The sequence below is a fragment of the Balaenoptera borealis genome (genome assembly GCF_965194805.1).
Source record: "Balaenoptera borealis genome assembly, chromosome: 5".
Classification (NCBI taxonomy): Eukaryota; Metazoa; Chordata; class Mammalia; order Artiodactyla; family Balaenopteridae; genus Balaenoptera; species Balaenoptera borealis.
Window position 1 is genome coordinate 55,739,669 of NC_138862.1, and position 24,138 is coordinate 55,763,806.

At 40.2% G+C, this 24,138-nt stretch overlaps 1 protein-coding gene across 1 annotated transcript in view; it reads right to left on the reverse strand.

Moving 5' to 3' along the window:
• The window catches only part of MYH15 (myosin heavy chain 15), a 205,282-nt gene that overhangs the window by 162,893 nt on the left and 18,251 nt on the right, over nucleotides 1–24,138 (reverse strand). The window contains 9 exon segments of the mRNA XM_082393599.1: nucleotides 2,838–2,976; nucleotides 4,204–4,307; nucleotides 13,494–13,589; nucleotides 13,667–13,785; nucleotides 15,311–15,362; nucleotides 16,858–16,914; nucleotides 20,744–20,843; nucleotides 20,847–20,891; nucleotides 22,367–22,516. Of these exon segments, the coding sequence (XP_082249725.1) occupies nucleotides 2,838–2,976; nucleotides 4,204–4,307; nucleotides 13,494–13,589; nucleotides 13,667–13,785; nucleotides 15,311–15,362; nucleotides 16,858–16,914; nucleotides 20,744–20,843; nucleotides 20,847–20,891; nucleotides 22,367–22,516 (862 nt within the window).

Here is a 24,138-nt window from a genome sequence, read left to right on the forward strand (position 1 = left end):
TACAATGGAGAAAAGACAGCCTCGTCAATAAGTGGTGCTGGGAAAACTTGACAGCTACATGTAAAAGAATGAAATTAGAACACTACATAACACCATACACAAAAATAAACTCCAAATGGATTAAAGACTTAGATGTAAGACCAGACACTATAAAACTCTTAGAGGAAAATATAGGGAAAACACTCTTTGATATAAACTACAGCAAGATCGTTTTTGACCCACCTCCTAGAGTAATGGAAATAAAAGCAAAAATAAACAAATGGGAGTTAATTAAACTTAAAAGCTTTTGCACAGCAAAGGAAACCATAAACAAGACAAAAAGACAACCCTCAGAATGGGAGAAAATATTTGCAAATGAAACAACAGACAAAGGATTAATATCAAAAATATACAAACAGCTCATGGAGCTCAATATCAAAAAAAACCAAACAATCCAATTAAAAAATGGGTGGAAGACCTAAATAGACATTTCACTAAGGAAGACATACAGATGGCCAAGAGGCACATGAAAAGATGCTCAACATCACTAATTATTAGAGAAATGCAAATCAAAACTACAGTGAGGTATCACCTCATACTGGTCAGAATGGCCATTATCAAAAAATCTAGAAACAATAAATGCTGGAAACGGTATGATGAAAAGGGAACCCTCCTGCACTGTTGGTGGGAATGTAAATTGATACAGCCACTATGGAGAACAGTGTGGAGGTTCCTTAAAAAACTAAAAATAACTACCATATGACCCAGCAATACCACTACTGGACATATACCTGAGAAAACCATAATTCAAAAAGAGACATGTACCACAATGTTCATTGCAGCACTATTTACAATAGCCAGGACATGGAAGCAACCTAAATGTCCATCAACAGATGAATGGCTAAAGAAGATGTGGCACATATATACAATGGAATATTACGCAGCCATAAGTAGAAACGAAATTGAGTTATTTGTAGTGAAGTGGATGGACCTAGAGTCTGTCATACAGAGTGAAGTAAGTCAGAAAGAGAAAAACAAATACCATATGCTAACACATATATATGGAATCTTAAAAAAGAAAAAAGTACTGATGAACCTAGTTGCAGGGCAGGAATAAAGATGTAGACATAGAGAATGGACTTGAGGACAGAGGTAGGAGGGGGAATTTGGGGTGAAGTGAGAGTAGCATCGACATATATACACTACCGAATGTAAAATAGTTAGTTAGTGGGAAGCAGCAGCATAGCACAGGGAGATCAGCTTGGTGCTTTGCGATGACCTAAAGGGGTGGGATAGGGAGGATGAGAGGGAGGCTCAAGAGGGAGGGGATATCGGGACATACGTATGCATATGTCTCATTCACCTTGGTGTACAACAGAAACTAACACAGTATTGTGAAGCAATTATACTCCTATAAAGATCTATTTTAAAAAAAAAACACAATGAGACACCACCACCTTATACCCATTAAGATGGCTCTTATCAAAAAAAAACCAAAAACAAAAACAACCACAGAAAACAACAAGTGTTGGTGAGGATGTAGAAAAATTGGAACCCTTGTGCATTGCTGGTGACAATGGAAAATGGTGCAGCCACCATGGAAAATAATATGGTGGTTCCTTAAAAAATTAAACATAGAATTTCCATTTAATCCAGCAATTCCACTTCTAGGTATATACACAAAAGAAGTGAAGGCACAGACTCAAACAGATATTTGAACACTAATGTTCACAGCAGCATTATTCACACTAGTGAAAAGTGGAAGTAACTCAAGTGTTTATAAAGAGGTGAATGGATAAACAAAAAGTAGAATATACATACGATAGAATGGTATGCAGCCTTAGAAAGGAATGAAATTCTGACGCTTAGTAACAACATGTCTTGAAGACATGATGCTGAGTGAAATAGACCAGACACAAAAGGACAATATATATTGTATGAATGCACTTATATGAGGTACCCAGAGTAGTCAAATTCATAGAGACAGAAAGTAGACTAAAATTTTCCAGGGGTTAGGTGTAGGGGGTAATAGGAAATTATTGTTTTATGGGTATAAAGTTTCAGTTTGGGATGATGAGAAAGTTCTGGAGATGAATAGTGGTGATGGTTGCACAACAATGTGAAAGTACTTAATGCCACTAATATGTACAGTTAAAATGGGTAAAATTTTATGTTGTGTATATTTTACCACAATTAAACATATAAAATTTAAAAATTATTTGTTGAAAGATTTGAATGAATGTTTTTCCCTTTTTGCTGCGATTGCCGGGAATTTTAATATTAAATGAAATAATTACGACTATGATTCCTTCTTTTCATAATTGTGATTTTCTATTTTGATGATCATTCTAGACAGATAACTCATTATAGATCTTTTTGGTAAGCAGGCATGACTATAGAGTTTTAGAATATGAATAAAAAACAAAGGGAAAAGAAGCCATTTTGTTTTCAACCCAGTGGAAACTCCTGCTTTGGAATTCTACAGATCTTTGTTCACACCTTCATTATGTCACTTCGTACATCTCATGGTAATTTGTTCCTTTTTCTGTTTTTCTCAATAGTCTATATGCTGAAGGCAGGCTACGTCTTAGTCAATCCTATGTCACCCAAGTTTAGCAAATTTACTGGCATCATCAATAATTAATTAAGGAATGTGTCTTATCCTGAGATACAAGGATTCTAATTCAGAATGGTGGCTGAGAGAATAATTTGGGGGAACAGCAACTGAGGGAGATTGCTGATTAATTTCAACATTTTCCAAAAACTAAGAGGTGAGGTTAACTGCAAGGAAAAGGGGAGCAGGGCTGGGGTCAGGGATTTGAAGAGCATACATGCCATGTCTTTAAAGTAATCCTTACTTTCTGTGCCATCTGCTTCTACTTGCTCTTCTCTGGGTTTCTGTTTAAATTTCATGTTTCCAAAGTACAGGATGGCTCCAGTGAGTTTATAGGATCCGTACTTCTCATCAGGAAGAAAGCCCAAAATGTCCATGGCTTGCTGTAAAAAGAGAAGCAGATGGCAAGTCTTCATTTGCCTAATGGCTGCAGTAAGCACCTCACCCCCGCTGTGTGTCACACCTCCCTCCACTCAGTGGGCTGTGGGCTGCCAGGAAGACAGATCACCACAGCCCTGAAGTGAAGTGTGACAGCTCTGTTCAAAGCAATGCAAATTGGCCCTGTTGGTGCTTGGTCACCCGCAGCCTGCTTATCCCTTTAAAAGAGAATTAGGAAGCCTTATGACTTGACTTGTTTAATTTCCAGTAGTTTTAGAACTTTCCTTGGCTGCCCTGCCCCCAGCCTCTCCTTTCCAATAATCTATCATTAACTGGCTATATGAGCTAAATTATTTTGCCTTTCATGGTTATGGAAGAAAGTAGCACCATATCTGATAGGTTGCTTATTTCTGGGATCCCATATGTTCTCCCAACTTTATTCCAGATACATTTTAAAGACTGGCAAAAGGAAGTATTTAAGAAAAGAAAAACCATGTCACCAAAGAACAGCATCCTAGGAAGCCACTGCACATGGTAAGAAGTGTGTTCTCACACACTCCAGGAGGATGGAAATCGGTACAATCTTTCTAGTGGTTAATTTAGAATATGTATCAAGAGACTATAAAAAATTCATAATCCTACCTAGTAATTTCACTTTTAGGAATCTAGCATAAGGTGACTCTGATATATAGAAAAAGCACTCACCAACAAAGACATTCACCACAGTAGGAAAAAAAAAACAAACCCACAACCTTGAGTCTAACAGTAGGAGAATGATTAAATAAACTATAGAATTAATGTCTGATAAAATATTAAGTATCCATTTAAATGTTTATGAAGTTTGTAATAACACTAAAAATGCTTAAGAATAATCAAAAATGCAAACTATATATCACATAGCATATGCAGTATGATTATAATCTTTGATTTAAGAAAAAACACCAAAACAACTATGTAACAACAATCCCAAATAGAAAAAAAGACTGAAAACAGTGGTTGTCACTGAGTTGAAGCATCTTCCTACTTTTCCATATGTACCTAAGTCACTATATTGACAAAATAAATAAGTATAAAACTTTGGACAGAAACCGTCCTGCAGGGGCTCCTTCCACTCTCCACCCCCAGGGGAAGGAAGGTCACTTCTCCAGGACCCTTTGGAAGAGAGGAGATCTGAGATGCTTTCTTTCATTTCTCATTGCCATTACCAGACTTTGATAACTAACAAGCCTTACATCTGTGGCCAGCAATTCTTCAGCATCATCCGAGCTCTCCAGAGCAACTGCTCCACGAGAGCAAAAGTGAAAGTCAGAGGGATTTTCAGACACCAGGAGCATATCTGCAGTGGGAAAACCATCAGTTAAACAGCTTAAAGAAATCCACAAGGCTTTAGAAAATAAGTGACCAATATTCACAGTTTACTCTTACGGCTTACAGCATACTTGTAAACGAGCCAAAATAAAATCCATATTCTACACCCAAACCTCTGCAATCAATTTCTGCCCTCTATTAACTTGTCAGTCATGTGTTAATGTCTCCCAAGAGAAGACCAGGCAGGCCAAATCTGAAAGCAGATTCAATTGCAGCAGCTTGAATTGGTGTGCAAGAAAACCAGATAATGCATGTTGGTGAAACTTTGAAAACAGGAATTTGGCCTAGATACGTGGTTGAGGGCCAGAGGACAAAAAGTGGTTTGTAAATTATAACAGGCCTGAGCTTCAAAAGCTAGGAAGCAGGCCGACCCTGGGGTCAGCACCCAGGGAACATTAGCAGTGTAATCCTGTCACATCACGTCCTCCCTATTAGGAGGCTGAGTCTGTCTTTCAAGGGATCCATAAATCAGCTACTGTGTTCAGTGCTGCACCTCTGATATGTCTAAGACTCCTGACGTGATTCACTTAGTCAGGAAGCATAATGCAAGCTGAAGCCAAGGCAAGCTGTCAGCAGCACATCTGCAACCGAAGTGGCCAAATCACATTAACCTCTTAAAGCCTGACACTCGCTCCCAGTGAAGTTTTTTGAGCCAATCAGAGTTTTGTTTAGCACTCAATGAAGTGAGGCTCTAATATCTTGAACCCCAAATCTCAGAAACAAAGAAATCGGGCTACGTGAATGTTCATAGCAGCTCTATTTGGAAGCAACCCAGATGTCCATCAATAATTAACAAAACATTGTCTATCCACACAATGGCTTATTATTACTTAGCAAACAAACGAATGAACTATGAATATGTGCTGCAACATGGAAGGATCTCAAAATAATTATGCTGAGTGAAATAAGCCAGAAAAAGAAGAGTATATACTGCATGATTCCATCTTATAAAATTCTAGAAATGCAATCTAATCTATAGATTGCAGAAAGCATATTAGTGACAGAAAACATATTAGTGGTTTTCTAGGGACTGGGTTAGGAGAGGAGGGCTTAAGGGAGTGAGAATGGGCAGGAGGGAGGGATTACAAGAGACAACGAGAAGACTTTTGAATGGATACGTACATTATTTTGATTGTGGTGATGGTTTCACCTCATAGATACACATGTCAATACTTACACTTAGGTCAATAATACTTTGATAAAGATATTGGATAAAAGTAATTGGGCTAGCCCAAAAGAAATCAGGCTGAATGTAAGTACAATATATAACTTAAATAGAAATATAATTCACAATAATTTTTTAAAGTATTTACTTCAGTGGTGATTCAAATGTCCCTGAAATGTTACTACTTCTCAGGAATCTCCTTATAGTCTTCCTTATGCTTCACTTTATATCAACAAATATTTGTTTGAGATCCAATTATATGCCAGACATTATTGTAAGTTTTAGGGATACATCAGTGAGAAAACAATCCCATTCCTGACCTCATAAAGCTTATATTCCAACAGGAGGAGACAGAAGTAAAAAAAAAAAAAAAAAAAATGAGTAAAATATATGACATGTAAGATAGTAATTGCTATGGAGATAAATAAAAGCAGGGAAAGGGAGTAAAATGTGCTGGAGATGCAGAGTTGCAGTTTTTAATAGGGTGATCAGGGAAGGCCTCCACAAGGTCAAGTTTGAGTTATGGGAGATAATCATGGATAAGTAGGGAAAGAATGTTCCAGAAAGAAAAAAGCCAATGCAAAGGCCCTGGGGTGGAAGGTTGCCTGGGATTTTGAGAGGCTACAGTTGGTCAAAGAAGGGGTAGATCACGAGGTCAGAGAGGCATCAAGAGTGCCCCATAGGCTATGTTGAGGATTTCGGCATTTCTGGTCTATGTGAGATATGAAGCCATTACAGGTTTTTGAGCAGAGGAGTGACATGATCTGATTTTTTTTTTTTAATTTACTATGGCTGCTGGTTAAAGACAGAGGGACAGGGTGGGAGCAGGGATACCAGGAAAGGGTTAATTCAGGAGGGAGATGATGGTACTTGACTGGGAGAATAACAACAGACATGGTGAGAAGTAGCCATAGCTTGGGTTTTGAAAGTAGAGTCAACAGGATTTGCTGATGGAACAAATGAGAATAATGTGGGAGAAAGGCTGATCAAGGATAACTCCAAGGGTTTGTGCCCAGGCAAGTGGAAGGATGGAGATGCCTTCAGCCAACCTGGGAAACACTGTGGTAGGAGCAGGTCTTGTGGGGTGGAGTTCAGGAACTAGGTTGTAGGCATATGAAGTTTGAGACACCTATTCAACATCCAAGCAGAGACATAAAAGAGTCAGTTAGCTATCAGTCTGAAATACTAAAGAAAAGTCTGGACTCATGATCCAACTTTGCAAGTCATCAGATAGAAATCTTTAAAGCGGTCAGTCTAGATGATCTATCACCACAAGATAGAGCCAAGGACTGACCCCAGGGCACTCTGGAGTCATGGACTGGATGAAAGAGAGAAACCTGCAAAGCTATGCCCAGAGATTTAGGAGAGAAACAAGGGAGGGTGGTATACTAGAAGCCAAGGGGGGGAGATTTTCAAGGAAGAGGGAGTCAGCAGGGGTATCAAATACTGTCCCGACTGTATACTGTCAATAATCTCTTTATATATTCTTTTGCAAGGTTCATTCATGACTTTACTGATGACTCTCAAATCTACATTTATTTTCTGAGCTCCAGACCTAGTCTCCAACTTCCCATTGGACATTTCAATGTGGACGGCCATAGGTAGCTTAAACCCAACATTACCACAACCAGATCGATGATGTTTTCCTTATCTTCCCTGAAGCTATTCCTCTTCTGTGGTTCCTTATGCCAGTGAGTGTCACCACCACACCCAGGCCAGACATCTGGGTGCTACAGTGTCCTGTACCTTCACCTCCTTCACAGCTCAGATACAGACATCATCTCCATGTCTTTCAAATCAAAGCATTTGTTTAATCTTTTTTCTCTACCATAGGTATATGCTATGGGAGGACTTAAGGATACAAAACTAAAATAGTCCTTTCCCTCGAGGAGGCTAGAGGAATCACACACCTAAACAGTGCAGGAAACACTGCTTTGTGTCTTTAGGGGGTGGGGCATGTTTCAGTGGCCGACTCGTTAAAAAAAAAAATCTACTTTCCAAGATTGCTTTGCCACGAATTACCTGTTAGATCATTCTAGATCAACCTTTTATAGAATTTTCATTTTACTCTCATGTTTATTATGTCATTTTTGATCATTTTCATCCTGGTCATGATGATCAAATGTGCTATATCTGACATTATTTTCTGCATGGTAAATATAGGAAAATGGAAGGCTAGAAAGGCTCACTACTTGCCCAGGGTCAAATTAATGATAAAATGAATATAGAATACAGTCTCTAGTGTTTCTGTTAGACTACGCCATCCACTACTGAAACCTGTATGAGTAAACATGACGGGATTCCATTTCCTCCTTTGTCATAGACAGAAGGAGGATCTTACTTCTGTGCAAGCTCAACACTGGACAAACACAGAGGGAGACAGAGCAGGGGGCAAGAAGGCCACATGCCCAAGGACGAGAGGACCAGGTGGAGGAAAGAGCCAAGATTCAGGAGGGGGCTGGTAATAAGACAGAATGGTGAGCCCAAGTGTTATATATGCATTTCTCCCTCAGCCTCTCCCCGCTTCCAGATGCATCATTTCTGCACATCACTCAGCACGCCCGATGGACTTTCCTTCTATCTCCTTACAACCGGAAACATGGCTGCCGCAATGGTAACCATTCCCTGGAGCAGCTGCCCTCAGCATAAAGTGGTGGTTCCAGAGAACGTCAAGGCTAGAAGCAAGAATGAGGAACTCTGAAAGGCCTTTAGATCAAACATCTCCCCCACCCTGGGCCTTATCAAAACTTATTTTCAAGGAACAGTACATTTTAACTGGTTTGAGCCTTGAGGTTATCTCAGAGGAGTATCATGTAAACGGGGATTCCTTTATTTAATTAATTTCTTTCTATCGCGGGAAATGGCCTTGAGAGAATGAGAAAAAAAAACTAAATGCATTTTTATGAGACACTATTGGAGTCAGAGAGACTGTCTAGGCCAGTAAGGGCCCACACGGAAGATAGTTGACCAGGCTGGGGCACCTGGAGGACGGGAGGAGGCAGACGGGGAAAGGGGGTGTGTCAGGAAGTTTGGGGGTAGGGCAGAAAGAGAGGGGATGAGGGGATGCTAAAGGTAAAAGTCAACTGCTTCACAATTCCAAAAAGTGCAGGTGTCAACCGTTATACAGGTTCATTTCTATGGCCCACTCTCCAGTAGGAGATGCAGAGAACCCATTGAGGGTGAGTGTTTTATCACTCAAGGCTTTGTTTCATGTCATCCTGACATTAAATTTTACTTTCTGAATGGCTGAATGTTCTCCAAGACAGTGCTCACTATGGAAAGGAGTGAAGCTGACACTGGGCCAAAAATAAACAGTTTAGGATCTCACAAGTGAAGTTCTGTAGCTAGTGCCTCTATGCCACATCACCCATCATTACCTGTTCCTCAGTGCTGCCGTGTACAGCTGAAGAGGTTGTGCACTGCCCAACTTCAGAAAGAATCATTCACATAGTCTATGGTTTGAATTGCATTCTCTGGAGTTGGGAAGCACACAATCTGCACAATCATACACACATCTTATGCCCGCTAATAACCAGTGGGGAGAAAGTGAGTAAAGATACGAGACTAGTTCAAGAGAGACTTAATGGGTAAAGAGGGTAAACTGAATATGCTCCAGAATAGGAGGTCCAGACTCTGACCATTTCCTTCCCCAGAGGCATTCAGGGCACCAGCAGACATTCTCAGGCGCACCTCTTGGCAACCACCACTGTGTATTACTGTCACTTTATGGAGTGAGTTCTCAGAGTATTAGGCAAACTGTCAAGGATTCTAAGAGTCAAGGACTTGTTTCCTGACCTCCCCTCCTGAAGTTTACACAACAGTTGAATAGCAAGAGTGAGCATGATAAATAAATATAAAGAAAAACATCAAATAAAAGAAGAGAAAAAGGAAGATATATGCCAGACCAAGATATACAGATGATGTTGAGAACTAAAGGATTTCAAGGAGCCTTATCTGAAGGGACTGGGGAAGTGGGTTCTAGCTGTACCTGGAACAAGGATCAGCCTTAACTGAAAGGAAAGGGGAGATGAGATCTTCCAGGACAGGTAGAGGTTAAATGAGGACTGGCTCTGGGATGACACATCACTCCATTTCCTTGGCTCCTTCAGTGGGTGGCCAGCCTCTGCTGTCATTTTTCACACCCGATTCGTTTGTCATACACAAATGCTCCTATTTTTGGAAATTTGGACACAGTCCTCATACTGCTAAGCTCTGCCATCTTGTGTCACTCCTCAGGACACTCTAAAGCTCTTCTTTGGCAGCCATGAATAGAAAGAGTTTAAAATTTTTAAATACCCCCAAAGAATGACAATTAGTGCCATAAACAAATGAACTGACAATACCCAACTTGCACCACCAGATGTCAGCCTTTGTACACTAATCAATTTCAGCAGCCCACAGACTGACCAAAGTACATGAATTCATGATAAGCATGAATTTTCCATAGCAGCCCAGTCTTCAGATGGTTCTATTAGTAAACAGAGAAGCTCCAAAAAATCTTGCAGTCACTGTTGGCACTCACATTGGACCTTATGTGTCAGATACCCTGCACAGCATAGAAATGAGTGTCAAGAATGTTAGATTTGGCAGGGCTAGTCAAAGGAAGACCAAAAAAAACAACAAAAAAAAAAACCCAAAAACAACCTGTTCCAGGGTTAGGTAGAGGGAAGGTGTGAAAGAGAGTAGATGCTGCTTTCTTATCACCAGCTGCACCCATGGCAAAAATAACTGTCCAGTTTGTAGAGCTTTCTCCATTTGGTGAGAACAATTTGGAGTTGAAGACCACGTAGTCAAAATGCTGCTGGATTTATACCATACTTCATCTAGGCATAATGAGCTGGGGGGGATTGTTCCCCATCAATTTGCTCACCTGGATCTCCAATCTCATCCCACAGTCACTCCTGTGGGAGTACCGTTGTCCTCAGTGACAGATGCAATACCTTTGAAATCCAATCAGCTTGTCAATCTCCCCTTCCAATGACTTTCCATAGCACTCGAGATGTAAACTCTCGTCATAACCTGGAAGGTGCTGCTTGGTCTGACCCAGCCTATCTGCCCGTACATTACACCCTCCATCCCTCCATTCTGCCCCCTACGATGGCCATTGTTCTATACCAAGAATAAACCAAATGCATTCCTGCGTCAGGGCCTTTGCACTCACTGTTACTTCCTCCTGGAAATTTCTTCCTGGAAATCTTTGCCTACTTGTTCTCTTACTCATCCAGGTGTCTGGAAAAACATTGCCTTCTTCTTCCCCGCCACCTCCCTTGCCAAGAAGCTTTCGGGATCTTAGTTCCTTAGTTCCCTGACCAGGGATCAAACCCGGGCCCCTGCAGTAGGAACATCAAGTCCTAACCACTGGACAGCCAGGGGATTCCCAAAACATTGCCTTCTTAGAGAAGTCTTATCTGACGCTTCTATCTAAAATATAACCTCCTGGGAGTTCCCTGGTGGCCTAGTGGTTAGGATTCCAGGGTTTCACTGCCGTGTCACCTGGGTTCAATCCCTGGCCAGGGAACCGAGATCCTGCAAGCTGTGTGGTGCAGCCAAAAAAATAATAATAAAATAAAATAAAATAGCAAAGGAAAACATTAAAAAGATGAAAAGACACCCTCAGAATGGGAGAAAATATTTGCAAATGAAGCAACTGACAAAGGATTAATCTCCAAAATTTACAAGCAGCTCATGCAGCTCAATATCAAAAAAACAAACAACCCAATCCAAAAATGGGCAGAAGACCTAAATAAACATTTCTCCAAAGAAGATATACAGATTGCCAACAAACACATGAAAGGATGTTCAACATCACTAATCATTAGAGAAATGCAAATCAAAACTACAATGACGTATCACCTCACACCAGTCAGATTGGCCATTTACAAACAGTAAATGCTGGAGAGGGTGTGGAGAAAAGGGAACACTCTTGCACTGTTGGTGGGAATGTAAATTGATACAGCCACTATGGAGAACAGTATGGAGGTTCCTTAAAAAACTAAAAATAGAACTACCATATGACCCAGCAATCCCACTACTGGGCATGTACCCTGAGAAAACCATAATTCAAAAAGAGTCATGTACCACAATGTTCATTGCAGCTCTATTTACAATAGCCAGGACATGGAAGCAACCTAAGTGTCTATCGACAGATGAATGGATAAAGAAGATGTGGCACATATATGCAATGGAATATTACTCAGCCATAAAAAGAAATGAAATTGAGTTATTTGTAGTGAGGTGGATGGACTTAGAGTCTGTCATACAGAGTGAAGTAAGTCAGAAAGAGAAAAACAAATATCGTATGCTAACACATATATATGAAATCTAAAAAAAATTTAAAAATGGTCTAAAGAACCTAGGGGCAGGACAGGAATAAAGATGCAGACAGAGAATGGACTTGAGAACATGGGGAGGGGGAAGGGTAAGCTGGGACGAAGTGAGAGAGTGACATGGACATATATACACTACCAAATGTAAAATAGATAGCTAGTGGGAAGCAGCTGCATAACACAGGGAGATCAGCTCGGTGCTTTGTGGCCACCTAGAGGGGTGGGATAGGGAGGATGGGAAGGAGACGCAAAAGGGAGGAGAATTGGGGATATATGTATATGTATAGCTGATTCACTTTGTTATAAAGCAGAAGCTAACACACCATTGTAAAGCAATTATACTCCAATAAAGATGTTAAAAAAATAAAATAAAACAACATCATCCAAACCCCATTTCACTCCATCTCCTCACCCACTTTATTTTTCTCTATAGACCTACCATTCTCTGAAATTATATATTTCTTTGTTTACTTGTTTGTTACCGTCTTCCATACTAGAATGTAAGCTCACGAGGGCAGGGCCCTGTGGGTCTTGTTTACTTCTCTATCCTCCATGCTTAAAAAGCAGTGTATACATAGCAGCCCCACAATAAATATTTGTTGAGTGAATACAGGAAGTCCGTTCTCTTACCCTACAAGTTGCTTTTCCACTTCTGTTCATGGCACTACTTTTACCCTAGTCAAATTAGCAAACTTGGGAGTATTTTTGACTCAACACTTTCCCTCCTTTCTACATTTTATCATTGCCTAGACTTTTCTATTCTTCCATGAGCCCATCCCCTTGCCCTCTATTCCCACAGACAGTGCCTTAGACAACTGTCTTGTCATCTCATCCTGGGACTATTGCAATCACTTCCCTCAGTATTTCTGCCTCCAGTCTATCCTGCCCATCACACCAGCCTAACTGCCACTGCCCTCAACAAATTACGACCTCCTATTACCCCATCCCGCCCCACAAAACACAGGAACACACACACATACACACACTCACACACACACATGCACACAACACCCTCCCAACTTCCTGAGTTCAGACACCATCAGAATAAAACCTCTACTATTCCTCTATGAAAATCCTTTCCTCCAGTTCATCTGGTCTCTCTGTTCCCTGATCTTGCCTTACCTTTTCCTGACATTGCGTACACTGTTCCTCTTACCGGAAATACCCTCCACACATTACTCTGGTTACATCCCCTTCCCAATCTCCGTATCCCAACCCAAGTCCTCCTTTCTTTATAAAACTCCCATTAACCACTAAACACCATGGTGATGTCTCCCACCTCTGGCCTCTGGTCTCTAGCACCCACTTAAATGATTAGTGGTTTTAGTCATTTAAGGCTTTAAAATTATCTAATGCTTTTTACACACAAACACACACACACAAGCATGTGTGCACACACGCACACACACACATTTACCTCTGCTGCACATCCTACCCACCTCCAAATACTACCAAAGTGAAAAAAAGTGCTACCATTTACTCTCTACCTATGTAAAATTACAGAACATTGGTTCTATAACTGGTTCAATTTCTTAAGTTTTAGGATGAACAAACTGAATCCTAAAGAGGCTAGGAGACATTAAACAGCACTTTTCCAGTTCCAGTAATCTGACTATTGTCTCTTGTTTTAGAATGAACTTCAGCTCCAGAATAATACACTTACCATGAAGTTCTTTTTTCCCAGACAGAATTTGATAGAATATATGGTAGTTCCTCTCTCCAGGCTGCTGGAAAACCACCCGGGATTTTTCAAGCAAATCTGCATGATGAGACATGAGTAAAGATTCAAACGTAGGTGTAGAAGAAAAGTAATTAGACAGTGCTGTGGCTACTTACAATTGTCGATGTCTGCAGATGACAGCTTGCCTCTGGCACAAGAGTGCATCCCGATGAACTTGCCCTGGGTGGACACAGAACACAGTCTCCTATTGAAACATTCCAAGCAGTTGCAATGGCTTCATTACACACATCACTCCCAAAGTGATTACTTGCCCCAAAGTTAAAAAAACGCAACACGGGTCTGTGATGGCACCAGTTAATGTCGAGAGGCAGCTGGGGTGTCATCAGGACTAGCCGTGGTCCTGGAGTCTAGCCTCAGACCTGCTGATTGCTGGCTGTGTCTTCTTTTTTTCTTCTTATTTTTTTTTTTTTTTTGAAGTGCAGTTGATTTAAAATGTACTAGTTTCAGGTATACCGCAAAGTGATTCAGTTATACATACATATATATGTATGTGTGTGTGTGTGTGTATATATATATATATATATATATATATATATATATATATATATTCTTTTTCAGATTCTTTTCCATTACAGCTCACTACAAGACACTGAGTATAGTTCCCTGTGCTATACAGTAGGTCCCCATTCATTATCTATTTTATATATAGTTATGCGTATATATTAACCCCAAACTCCTGATTTATCCCCGCCCCCTTGGCTGTTCATTCTTGCGTGCATTATAGAATCTCTCTGGGCCTCAGTGTTCTTATCTAAAAATGAGAAAAATAATATCTGCTTGGCGTATTCTTCCATTTATTAAACAGACATTCGTTGAGCATCTGCTATGATCCAGAAAACCTGCTAGGCACTGGAGATACCACATTAGAAAAGTAGGTGTGTTCATGGCTCTTCTAGATTCTAGGTGTAAGCAGCTAATGTAACAGCTCTAATGTAGGAATATTTGGTGTGTTTTGAAATCAAAAGAAAAGGCAGTTGTGCAGGAGTGTAGCAAGTAAGAGAAAAGGGGGCAGAAAACGGAGTCTGAGTATAGGCAGGCAGCAGGTACCATATCAGGTAAACCATGTGGCCACAGGAAGAAATGGGGTTTTATTTTGTGCTGAGAAGACATTGGGAGGTTTTAAGAGAAGAGTAACATGATCTGACTTGTGTTTTAAACACAACTTTGACATGAATAATAGATGGGGCTCCCTTCCTTCCCTGTCAATGAAAAGCCATAAGATAGGATCTAGTGGGGCAGAGAGTCTGCCCAGAAGTGACAGAGCCCAGGTGCATCAAGACACAGCCAAGGAGGCAGTCCAGGGGGCTAGAGCCCGCAGGATGAGGATGTTGGTGCAGAGGGGAAGGCAGACTGGTAGACGTGTACCCATGCGAGGAAGGAATCAGACCAGGACTGCAGCCAGGCAAGAGAAGGAAAGCGGCCAATACAAGGTGATTAAGCCATTAAGTTAAAAAATGCAGGCTAAAAAAAAAAAACAAAAACAAAATGCAGGCTACTGGGAGTCACACACACAAACATACGCATGTATATATATACACAAATATGTGCACATATGTGTACCTCTATGCATGTGTACATTTACATATAAATATGTGTATTGTCAACTGAAAAAAATGCACAACCTAAAAGTTGAGAACTATGTTTATTCGGTGGACTTTCTGAGGGCTTAAGCCCAGAAGACAGCCTCTCAGGTAGCTCTGAGGGGCTGCTCCGCAGAGGTAAGGGGGGTCCCTGGATACATAGGAGTTTTTACAGCAAAAACCAGGTAGTTAGAACATCGAAAGATTACTGCTAATTAAAGAAAATCAGACATCTCAAGTTAATGAATTTAGTGCTTTTCTATGTATGGGAAGATGCAAGAGTCTGGCTCATTGAAATTGTTCCTTTGATATGCACCTTAACTATCTAGGGCCAATATCTTGCTTTTCTCCAACCTGAATCCCCTCAGGGTGCACAGTGGTGGGGTAGGGGGTGACTACAGTGGCTGATGGCTTGATGGCTGCAACATCCTTTTTTATTGATATGGCAGGTGACATTCTTTGTTCATAGTATACATACAGAGTATTAATCGAAAGAATTTAACCTGGATTTCTTGATTTTTTGAACCCCCTCTTCTCTTTCCTTCTCCCTTCTTTCCTTCCTTCTTTCCATTCATCCATTTTGTTTACTTTGCTTTTCTACTTCTTTCTTTCCTTCTATCCTTCCAACTTTTTTCTTGTTCTTGGTCTTTTTCAGTTGCTTTCTTTCCTTATTTACGTTTCTTTCTACTTACTGTTCTTTTCTTTCTTCCTTTTCTTTTACTCTCTTCCCTTTCCTTTTTCTTCCTTTTTTCCCTCCCTCTCTTCCATCCTTCCTTTTGCCCTCCCGGTTTTTTGTGTTCTTTTTTCAGCTTTCTTTCTTTCATATTTAAGCGGAAAATCCCTCCACATTCTAACAAATCCCAAATCTAGCAGTTGTTTTATTGCCCAGTATTAGTACCTGCTATGCAGCCGGACATCGCAAGCAGATGTAAGTGTAGTCAGGGCAACTCTAAGGCTTTGGAGGGAAAACAGCCAAATCAGCAGGAGGCTGTTATTTAATTATGCCTAGAGACTCAAACAGGAAGCCTTCTGCAAATTTCCTTGTAAATTATATAGTGGCTCCCTGCCACTCATTCTTGGCATAAAACGGATTAGTGAAGCTTGAGTTTGAAATCCAAATCCTTCTTCTATCATGGGACTGCTATTTATCAAAAGCTACTTTAAAAAGTGCTTTCTCCCCGTGCCCCCCAAAAAAATCCTCAATGAAAAATATGCGGGGGCAGGGAGGCCATAGGCAAGAGTAGAAACAATAATTGTAGTAAGTGAATTTGGAAGTGCTTACTAAAATGACTTATTACAAGGAGTATAGGAAATTATGAAGGAGAAAGTATTTACAGATCTGTAAAATGTACTAAAATATAAAACATTATTAGAATTTGCTGAATGAGCTTCCCTACTGGGAGTAGAAAGGAATTTGAAACTATTAAGATAAATATTTTCTTCCTGAAACTGACCAAACAGCAGAAGCTTCTCAAGTACATATTTCTATGTATTTTTAATTGTCTTAATGATGAAACTGGCGGACTTCCTTGAGGAATCTAATATTATGAACATTAATCAATAACCTTCTTTGATGTTCTAAAAATTTTTTTGGATCTGTGTGCTCAGGTATGAATTTTACCATTTGCTAAAAACTAAAGACTGATATATTGCTCAATCATGTTACTTACAAAGCGAGAGGAGTTGTCATTTCTCAGGGTTTTGGCATTTCCAAATGCTTCCAAGACAGGATTCACTCAGTTGATTTGATTTTGTAGAGTCCCCTGGGATACAGGTAGGAGAAATACAGCTGATGAAACTTTTCCCAGAATTCTGTAATATGGCAAGCCCTCCATATCCAGGTCAAAACTCATTCTTGTTTAGGTAACCAGTAGCCAAAAACTACTTCCAAATTTGGTGATGAAAGGTTATTTTGGAATGGGAACTCAAAAATAGATGGATGAAAGATTGATAATATATGACGCCCCATGACTTTTGTGGGAGTTCATTTATTTGCAATGCTTCTCTTTTGGTTGGCATTGGCCTGAGTAGGAAAAGAAAACTGATATTTTACCAAAGTAAACAACAACAACAAATACCATAGCCTATTTCCAAACTTCGTTCCATATATTCCCCCTCATTGCTAATCTGCCTCTCTTCCCATTCAATCCTCACACCTGGAAATTTATCCAAAAATAATACAGCAGACGCGGCATTATTAAATTACATTTTTGCTTGCTATTATTCCTAAGTAACCTAGAGGTTCATACCAAGCAGTGACTTGAAATGGTATTATTGGTCTTGAATTTGAATCATATTGGCTCCGGCCGATGGGCCAAAGCAGGTCACCTACACTGAGCAAGTCCTAACCACCACTTAGCACCTAAACTGCAACATAGCTTTGTTTTTTTCCAGTCAGCCTCAAAGATACATTTTATGGGGGGCATTTCATAATACGTGGTATTTAAGAATTTATAGATTTACAAATACTATATTCCCTCTATATATTATGGGTCTACTGTCCTTTAAATAAGTAAAAGGGCTATATAAGCAAAATTTTTCACAGAACTTTTATGTATTATGTATTGTGTTATGTATTATCATCAGGCTCAATGGTTAGACCAAACAAACAAATGCACACAAAACAACCTAAAATGTACACACAAATGAAGTAATATCTAGTGAATAATAGAATTCAATGATACCTAGAGAAATCAATCAAATTCAGGAATGTGGTGGTTGGAAAGAAACTTTCTATGGTGTGGAAATTGGACTAGATTGCTATTTTGATATACTTCTTATCTTGCAAATACAGCAGGAAACATCTAGGATCATACTGAAAAAGCAAAGCAGCAATGTCAGACATAGATGAGAGGCTCCAACAGCTCAGTAACTCATTGATTTGGAGTTTTGCTCAGCATTAGCTAATCTTATTTTGCATACCAACTCTCATGGTCTAGGTATCCTCAGATTATTACCATCAAGCTGTTAATGGAGCTAAACAAAGTAAGCTAAAGCAAAAATTACCAAGGATAAAAATAATTAGAGAAAGAGAGAAGGTAAAGTTTTCAGAACCTAGAATGTGATTGAAGTTGAGGGTACATCCATTGGGCATTTGGGATTTTGTCCAGAAGTTAGTGGTAAAGGAAGCAGAGTTCTTTCTATTGGTACATATTTGAGGGATTCTGACATCTCACAGTAGCTAAAGAAATACCACAAAGAAGATATTCAATATTAAGAAATATCAAAAGTGGCCATTCAAGGCATTGGTAACCCTAGTTTTGGGGGAAGGTGGTTTGGATCTTAAGTAGTTAATTCTCAGAGGGTCCAAGCAACAAAGATCAGGCCAGTAAATGCCCCTTGAAACAGATCTGAAACAAATTATGTAATTTAATGTTTTCGGGTTATTGGTTCAGAGTACTTGATGATCCTTCCAAGAGGCAAAGGAAAAATGGGGAAAAATAATTTTCTATAATTTTTTAATTGTTCTATGGTGCAGTTTCCTCCTTTCTCCCCATAAGTGATCGGGGCAGAGCCTCCATGATTAGCAGATAGGGCCACCCACCTTTTCTGCCAAGATGTATAAACACTTACTGGCTTTTCTCTGGATTCACCCGTGGTTGCTATGGTGGCAAATTACTAGATAATATGTTTGGTGTTCACAGTCTTTCCAGCACCAGATTCTCCTCTATGATTGGAAATTCAATGACACAGTTAACTGGTTCAGATTATAAATGCAATGAAAGATAAATAATTTTAACCATATAAGCTAAGGCAAGAGGGAAAGTTTTATAGAAAAGTGGAACTTAAGAGGGAACTTGAAGGAGATGCAGACATTTAGTTGGTTGGGAGAAGGAGAAGGACATCTCAGGCTGGAAAAATATCATGAGCAAAAATCTGGAGTAGGGAAAGATCAAAGACTTTATAAAAATAAGAAGCCTGTTCCTCATGGTCCTGTTAACAAAAAGCTGAAGAGTATCTTTGCTAATTAGAGATAGGTCTCCTCACCACCACCTGTTCAAGAGATTGTCACATATGAAGGCTACCATCACATGGACCTGGCCTTTACCTTTGATAATCAGCTAACTTTGTAATGTGGAAAGGACACAACGGTGAATTTATAGCCTCTCACCCAAAGCGTCATAGGATCAAGGCCTGCCTTTATCTGCCTGAAACTCCAGAAAATAGTCTATCCTCTCTGCAAAGGGCTGAACTTTAACCACCCTTCTAGCTCTAAGATTCTGAGACCTATTATTTTTCTGGGGATGGCTGAAGCCAATGGACAGCCCACCACATGAGGCGGCATCATCACTGCATAGGAAGGGCAAGAACTTGAGCATTTGACTGCTTCTCGAGTCCCAGCCTCTCCCCTCAGCCACCATACTGACAGTTCACCTGGCCAGCCAATGCTCTTCCCGTCAAAATTAACATACAATATGGTATCAGTGAAATCCTTTCCATCCTTCTTCTTCACTCCCTTTTCTTGTCCCACTAAACCTCACCATCTTTTAGTTCCCACTACTTAATGTACCTTGGCCTGTCCCATTCTGGTTGCTCACAACAGCATGTTATCTATTCTGTGGTCATACCCACTGGACTTTCAGTCTTTCCACCCAGTTAGTCCGACCAGAGAACTTTGAAAATGATCATTTGGACAGGGAGCTCTCTCCATCAAGAAAATGATTAAGACCAGCATGTGCACCGCAGGTTCCAAAGAATCTTCTAAAATGGGAGGCAGCCTAGCTGGCACCATATTTGGCTAATCACTGACTAAAGTGTTATGACAATTTCCTATCTTATTCTTGCCTAGAATGTATTCGGTATCTAAAGAACAACAATTCAAAGGCAGTGAATTTATGTTTCATATCCAGTGAAATGTAAGTGTCTGTTTCGATTGAAACTCTCACTGCTGGCCAAAAAGAAAAAGCAAGGCAAACACTTAACGTGAAGAGTACAGACTGATTCTTTCAATCTACAAAAGAAAGGAAAATGTCAGATCATTCTTCTACCAGAGCTGCCATGTATTGGCATGAACTTATTCAACATTTCCTTGGTTACGGTTTGAAGTCAGACACAAGGAGAAGGATTTGCTCTGTATACAGTTAGAAAAAATACTATTTCAATGGTACAAAGTAAAATAGATTTTCTCTTGACTCTATGTAGGCCAGTCATAAGATCATACAAATTCTATCACTCTTTCCTTGCTCCAAATACAAATGGTAAATGACGAATGGTTGACATATCGCTATTTTAAGCCTTTTATTAAGCCTAGTGTAATAATAGCTACAGAATAACCTCTTTGTGCCAGACATTCTAGCAGGTACTTTTTGTAATAAAAGCTGACATCTACAGGGGGCTCACTCTGGGCCAGACACGGCTGAGCACTTTCAAGGCATTATCTCACTTAATTTGATATGCGAGCTAATCGTCCCCATAACCCTAGGAGGTAGGCCCTATTTTGCCCAAGTTTTATCCAGAAGGAAAAGGAGGCTTCAAGTGATTAGGCAACTATAAAGGCCATGCTCCGCTAACAATGCCTACCTGCCTCTTAGTGACACGGAGAAAAAGTAGATCAGATATTTTTACCCTTCATTTTGTAGGGCAGCCACTTACTGTGAAGCATAACCTGAAAGGCATTACTGGCCACAGCGAAGATGTGAGGGGGAGCCTCTGATCGCCTCTTCCCTTTGTAGACAGCTTCCACTGCTCTGTGTTACACTGGAAGCCACTTTTGAGGGTTGATGCTCACACAGGAGAGACCCTGACAGAAGATCAGACAGAAGACAGAAGATCAGAAAAGATTTCCGAAAACAAGTTAGGAATACTTCCAGGTTTGTCAGCTCTTTCAATGTCAGGTAACATTTGCTCGAATATTTACTTATAAAGGAACTAAAAGAAAGAGAGCTTTTGGATTCTTGCACAGCAGGGACTTCTAATAGGAAGAGACAGAACCAGGTTAGAGTAACAAGGGGGCCTGGGATTACCTCTCCCCTGGGAGATCTGTCAACCACTAACTTGTCTGACACACACACACACACACACACACACACACACACACACACACACCTTTTGAAGACAAGGAGGACGCTGCCAGCAGTCTTGTTGATTTTGGTAACCAGCTCTCAGGCATTTGAGGCCCAAAGCGAATCTGTGCCTCAGCAAGATTAGGAAGCTGATGCTTAAGGCACTGGGGTAGTAGCTCATGTGGGTCACTCAAACCGTGGTGGCTGGACCGTGGCTATGATACGTGCACGTCTTAACCGCCAGAACCTGTGAACGGGATCTTATTTGGAAAAAGGGTCTTTGCACGTGTAATTAAGGTAAGGATCTCGGGATGATATCTGGATGGGCCCTTAAATCCAACAGCTAATCACCGTATAAGAGACGCACAGAGGAGAAGGTGATGTGGAGATGGAGGCAAAGATTGGAGTGACGCGGCCACAGGGAATATGCCAAAAGCCACCGGAAACCAGCACAGGTAAGGAATGATTCTCTCCTAGAGGCTCCAGAGGGAGTGTGACTTCTGAGTTTATTTGATCTTGGACTCCGGCCTCTAGAACTGTGACAGAATAAGTTTCTATTGTTTTAAGCCACCCTGTTTGCGGTAATTTTGTTATGGCATCTTAGGGAAACAAAGACAGTCACAGCGTAAATCAGAGCGCCCAGGAGCAAGCTGGCTGTATGGCAAGGCTGCTATAGCAATGGGTCCCAAATGCCATCATCTTTGCCTAATCTGCTCAGTGCAGCTCCTGCTGAGTAGATTCTGAGTGAATTAAAGAAGCTGAGCAACCAATCATCACCAATTTAATGAGGATGAAAAAAAATTATTCCATTTATTGAGCACTAACTAGGTAACAGGCACTGAACTACATGCTTTACATTCTTTTATTCATCCTCCAAGCTACCATGGAGAGACAGGCATTATTATCCCACTTTACAGATAAGGTGACTTCAAGAAGAAAACTACTAGTAAGAAACAGAGGTGGCATTTGCACACGGGTCTATCATGCTCCAAGCTTCATGCCTTTACTTTAGGATGAAAACCTGTGGGAAGGGATATGAATACTGACCAAATAAAATTGGGGAAACGCTAAGATAATGTCCCTTCCCAGTGGGCATTTCTCAAGGATTATTCTCATATGAGTATGCTTAAATTCAATATCTTTTTCACCCAAAAGACGGCTGGGACATCGCCAATGTGATGTCAGCATTCTGTTTCAGGAGTGAAGCATATACGCGTACATAGATCATCCAATGGTTATAGCGCCTCTTCAGGGCGTGCAGCACAGATGCTTTATTGAGGTGAGTCAGCATTGCCATGTCTTCAATCATTTCAAACTCTGGGGGATTCATCTGCTGGATTTCGTCCTCCTTGACACTCAGACTCTTCAGAGAGGAGAAAAATGTAAGATATATTCCCCTATTTCTTATTTCTTCTATGCTCATTCATTTTTGCCATGCATTGAGAAGAACTTTCAAGGAGTTAAGAAAAAGATGCCTCACTAGAGGATGGAGCCAGAGGAAGTTAAACCAACCTGTTTTTTCCAAGAAACAGGTGTTCCTCCGACTCATGTTCTCTCCTTGCCTGAAGATAAAGTTTTTTAAAAGTGTTTTTGTTGAATCAAAATTTTCTAAATTGCTGTGCCCTGATCCTGTGGCTCCTCAGACTCTGCCCCTGAGAGAACACACATTATATTGCACATGATCTAGCCCCTCTCTAGATGTCTCAACATATCCTAGAGGTTTAGAAGAAGGAATTTAGAGTGAACGATCAAGGAGGCAGACTCATCCTTCCAGACTTAGTTTAAGACCTATTCTCTTCCTCAAACCTTCCCCAACTCCCCCAGCTCATTATTTTTCCTTCCTTAAGTCTTTTACCATATACATAACCTGTACTATCTTGATAGTATTAACTCTTGTGTATGTTTTAATAAGTGGCTGTGTTAAACTATTTCCCAGCTAGATTATAAGCATCTTAAGAAGTAGTCTAGATGTTTTCTTCTTCTAAAGTTATTAAAGCCCTTATTACAATGCTAAGGACATAGTAGGTGCTCAATAAGTACTGATATCTTAATTAATATGGCTGCATTGCTACTACCAAATAGTTGCTTAGAGTTACTCTCAGAAGTTTCCAAACCTCATTTCCTAGAGCCCTTTTCCTTGATTAATGCATATTGGTGTCAGCTGACTGCTCCATTTAATCCCAGTTGGTAATAGCTGCTTCTTCTGAGGCTCCCACACTCTCAATATTCCTGATCTCATTCCTATCCATGGTCTTCTTTGACATTGTTCAAACAGTAATCCCTTTTCTTTTGAGTCCCTTTCAGTTTCCATATTTCATGGACTCCTTCTCTCCCATAGAACATAATCAGGTCTCTTTACATCGAAAACCTCCCCTCAGCTCTGATTCTATTTTTCTCTCCTTTCGTTACCAACTTTAAGTATTACTCTCCACCCACTGGCTTTATTGCCTTTGTTAATGTTACAAAGACCAAAGGTGATTGGAAGTGTAGTCACTTCTAACATCAGGAGGAGGAAGCCTGGAGCCGGGGGGATGCAGAGTGGGGCTGGGGGGAACGGGACCTCCATTAGATGGTGAAAGGTCAAGCAGAACAAAATCACCCACCTTTAGACTCCTCTTTCTACATCATTAACTTATTGCTTTCATGTTCTTCTTCCTATGATTTCTTTCATAGTTGTAACCACATTATATTCACAAATCACCATAAACGCTGTTAAAAAAGACAGCAGTTTTAAAAAATGTGCTCAGAAGAACAAACTTCTCATCTGGAGGCCTAATAAAATTGAACTGGACACAATCAAGAAAGTGAAAAGACAACACACAGACTGGGAGAAAATAATTGAATCCCTTAGTTTCCTTATTTAAGACCATCTGAATTTTTCCCTTGCCTAAATATGTATATTCCTATTGATAAGGACCAAGTTCTGCCCTTAATTCCATTAATTAGTTATAAAATCTACCTAACTTGTGATTTTTTAAATGTACA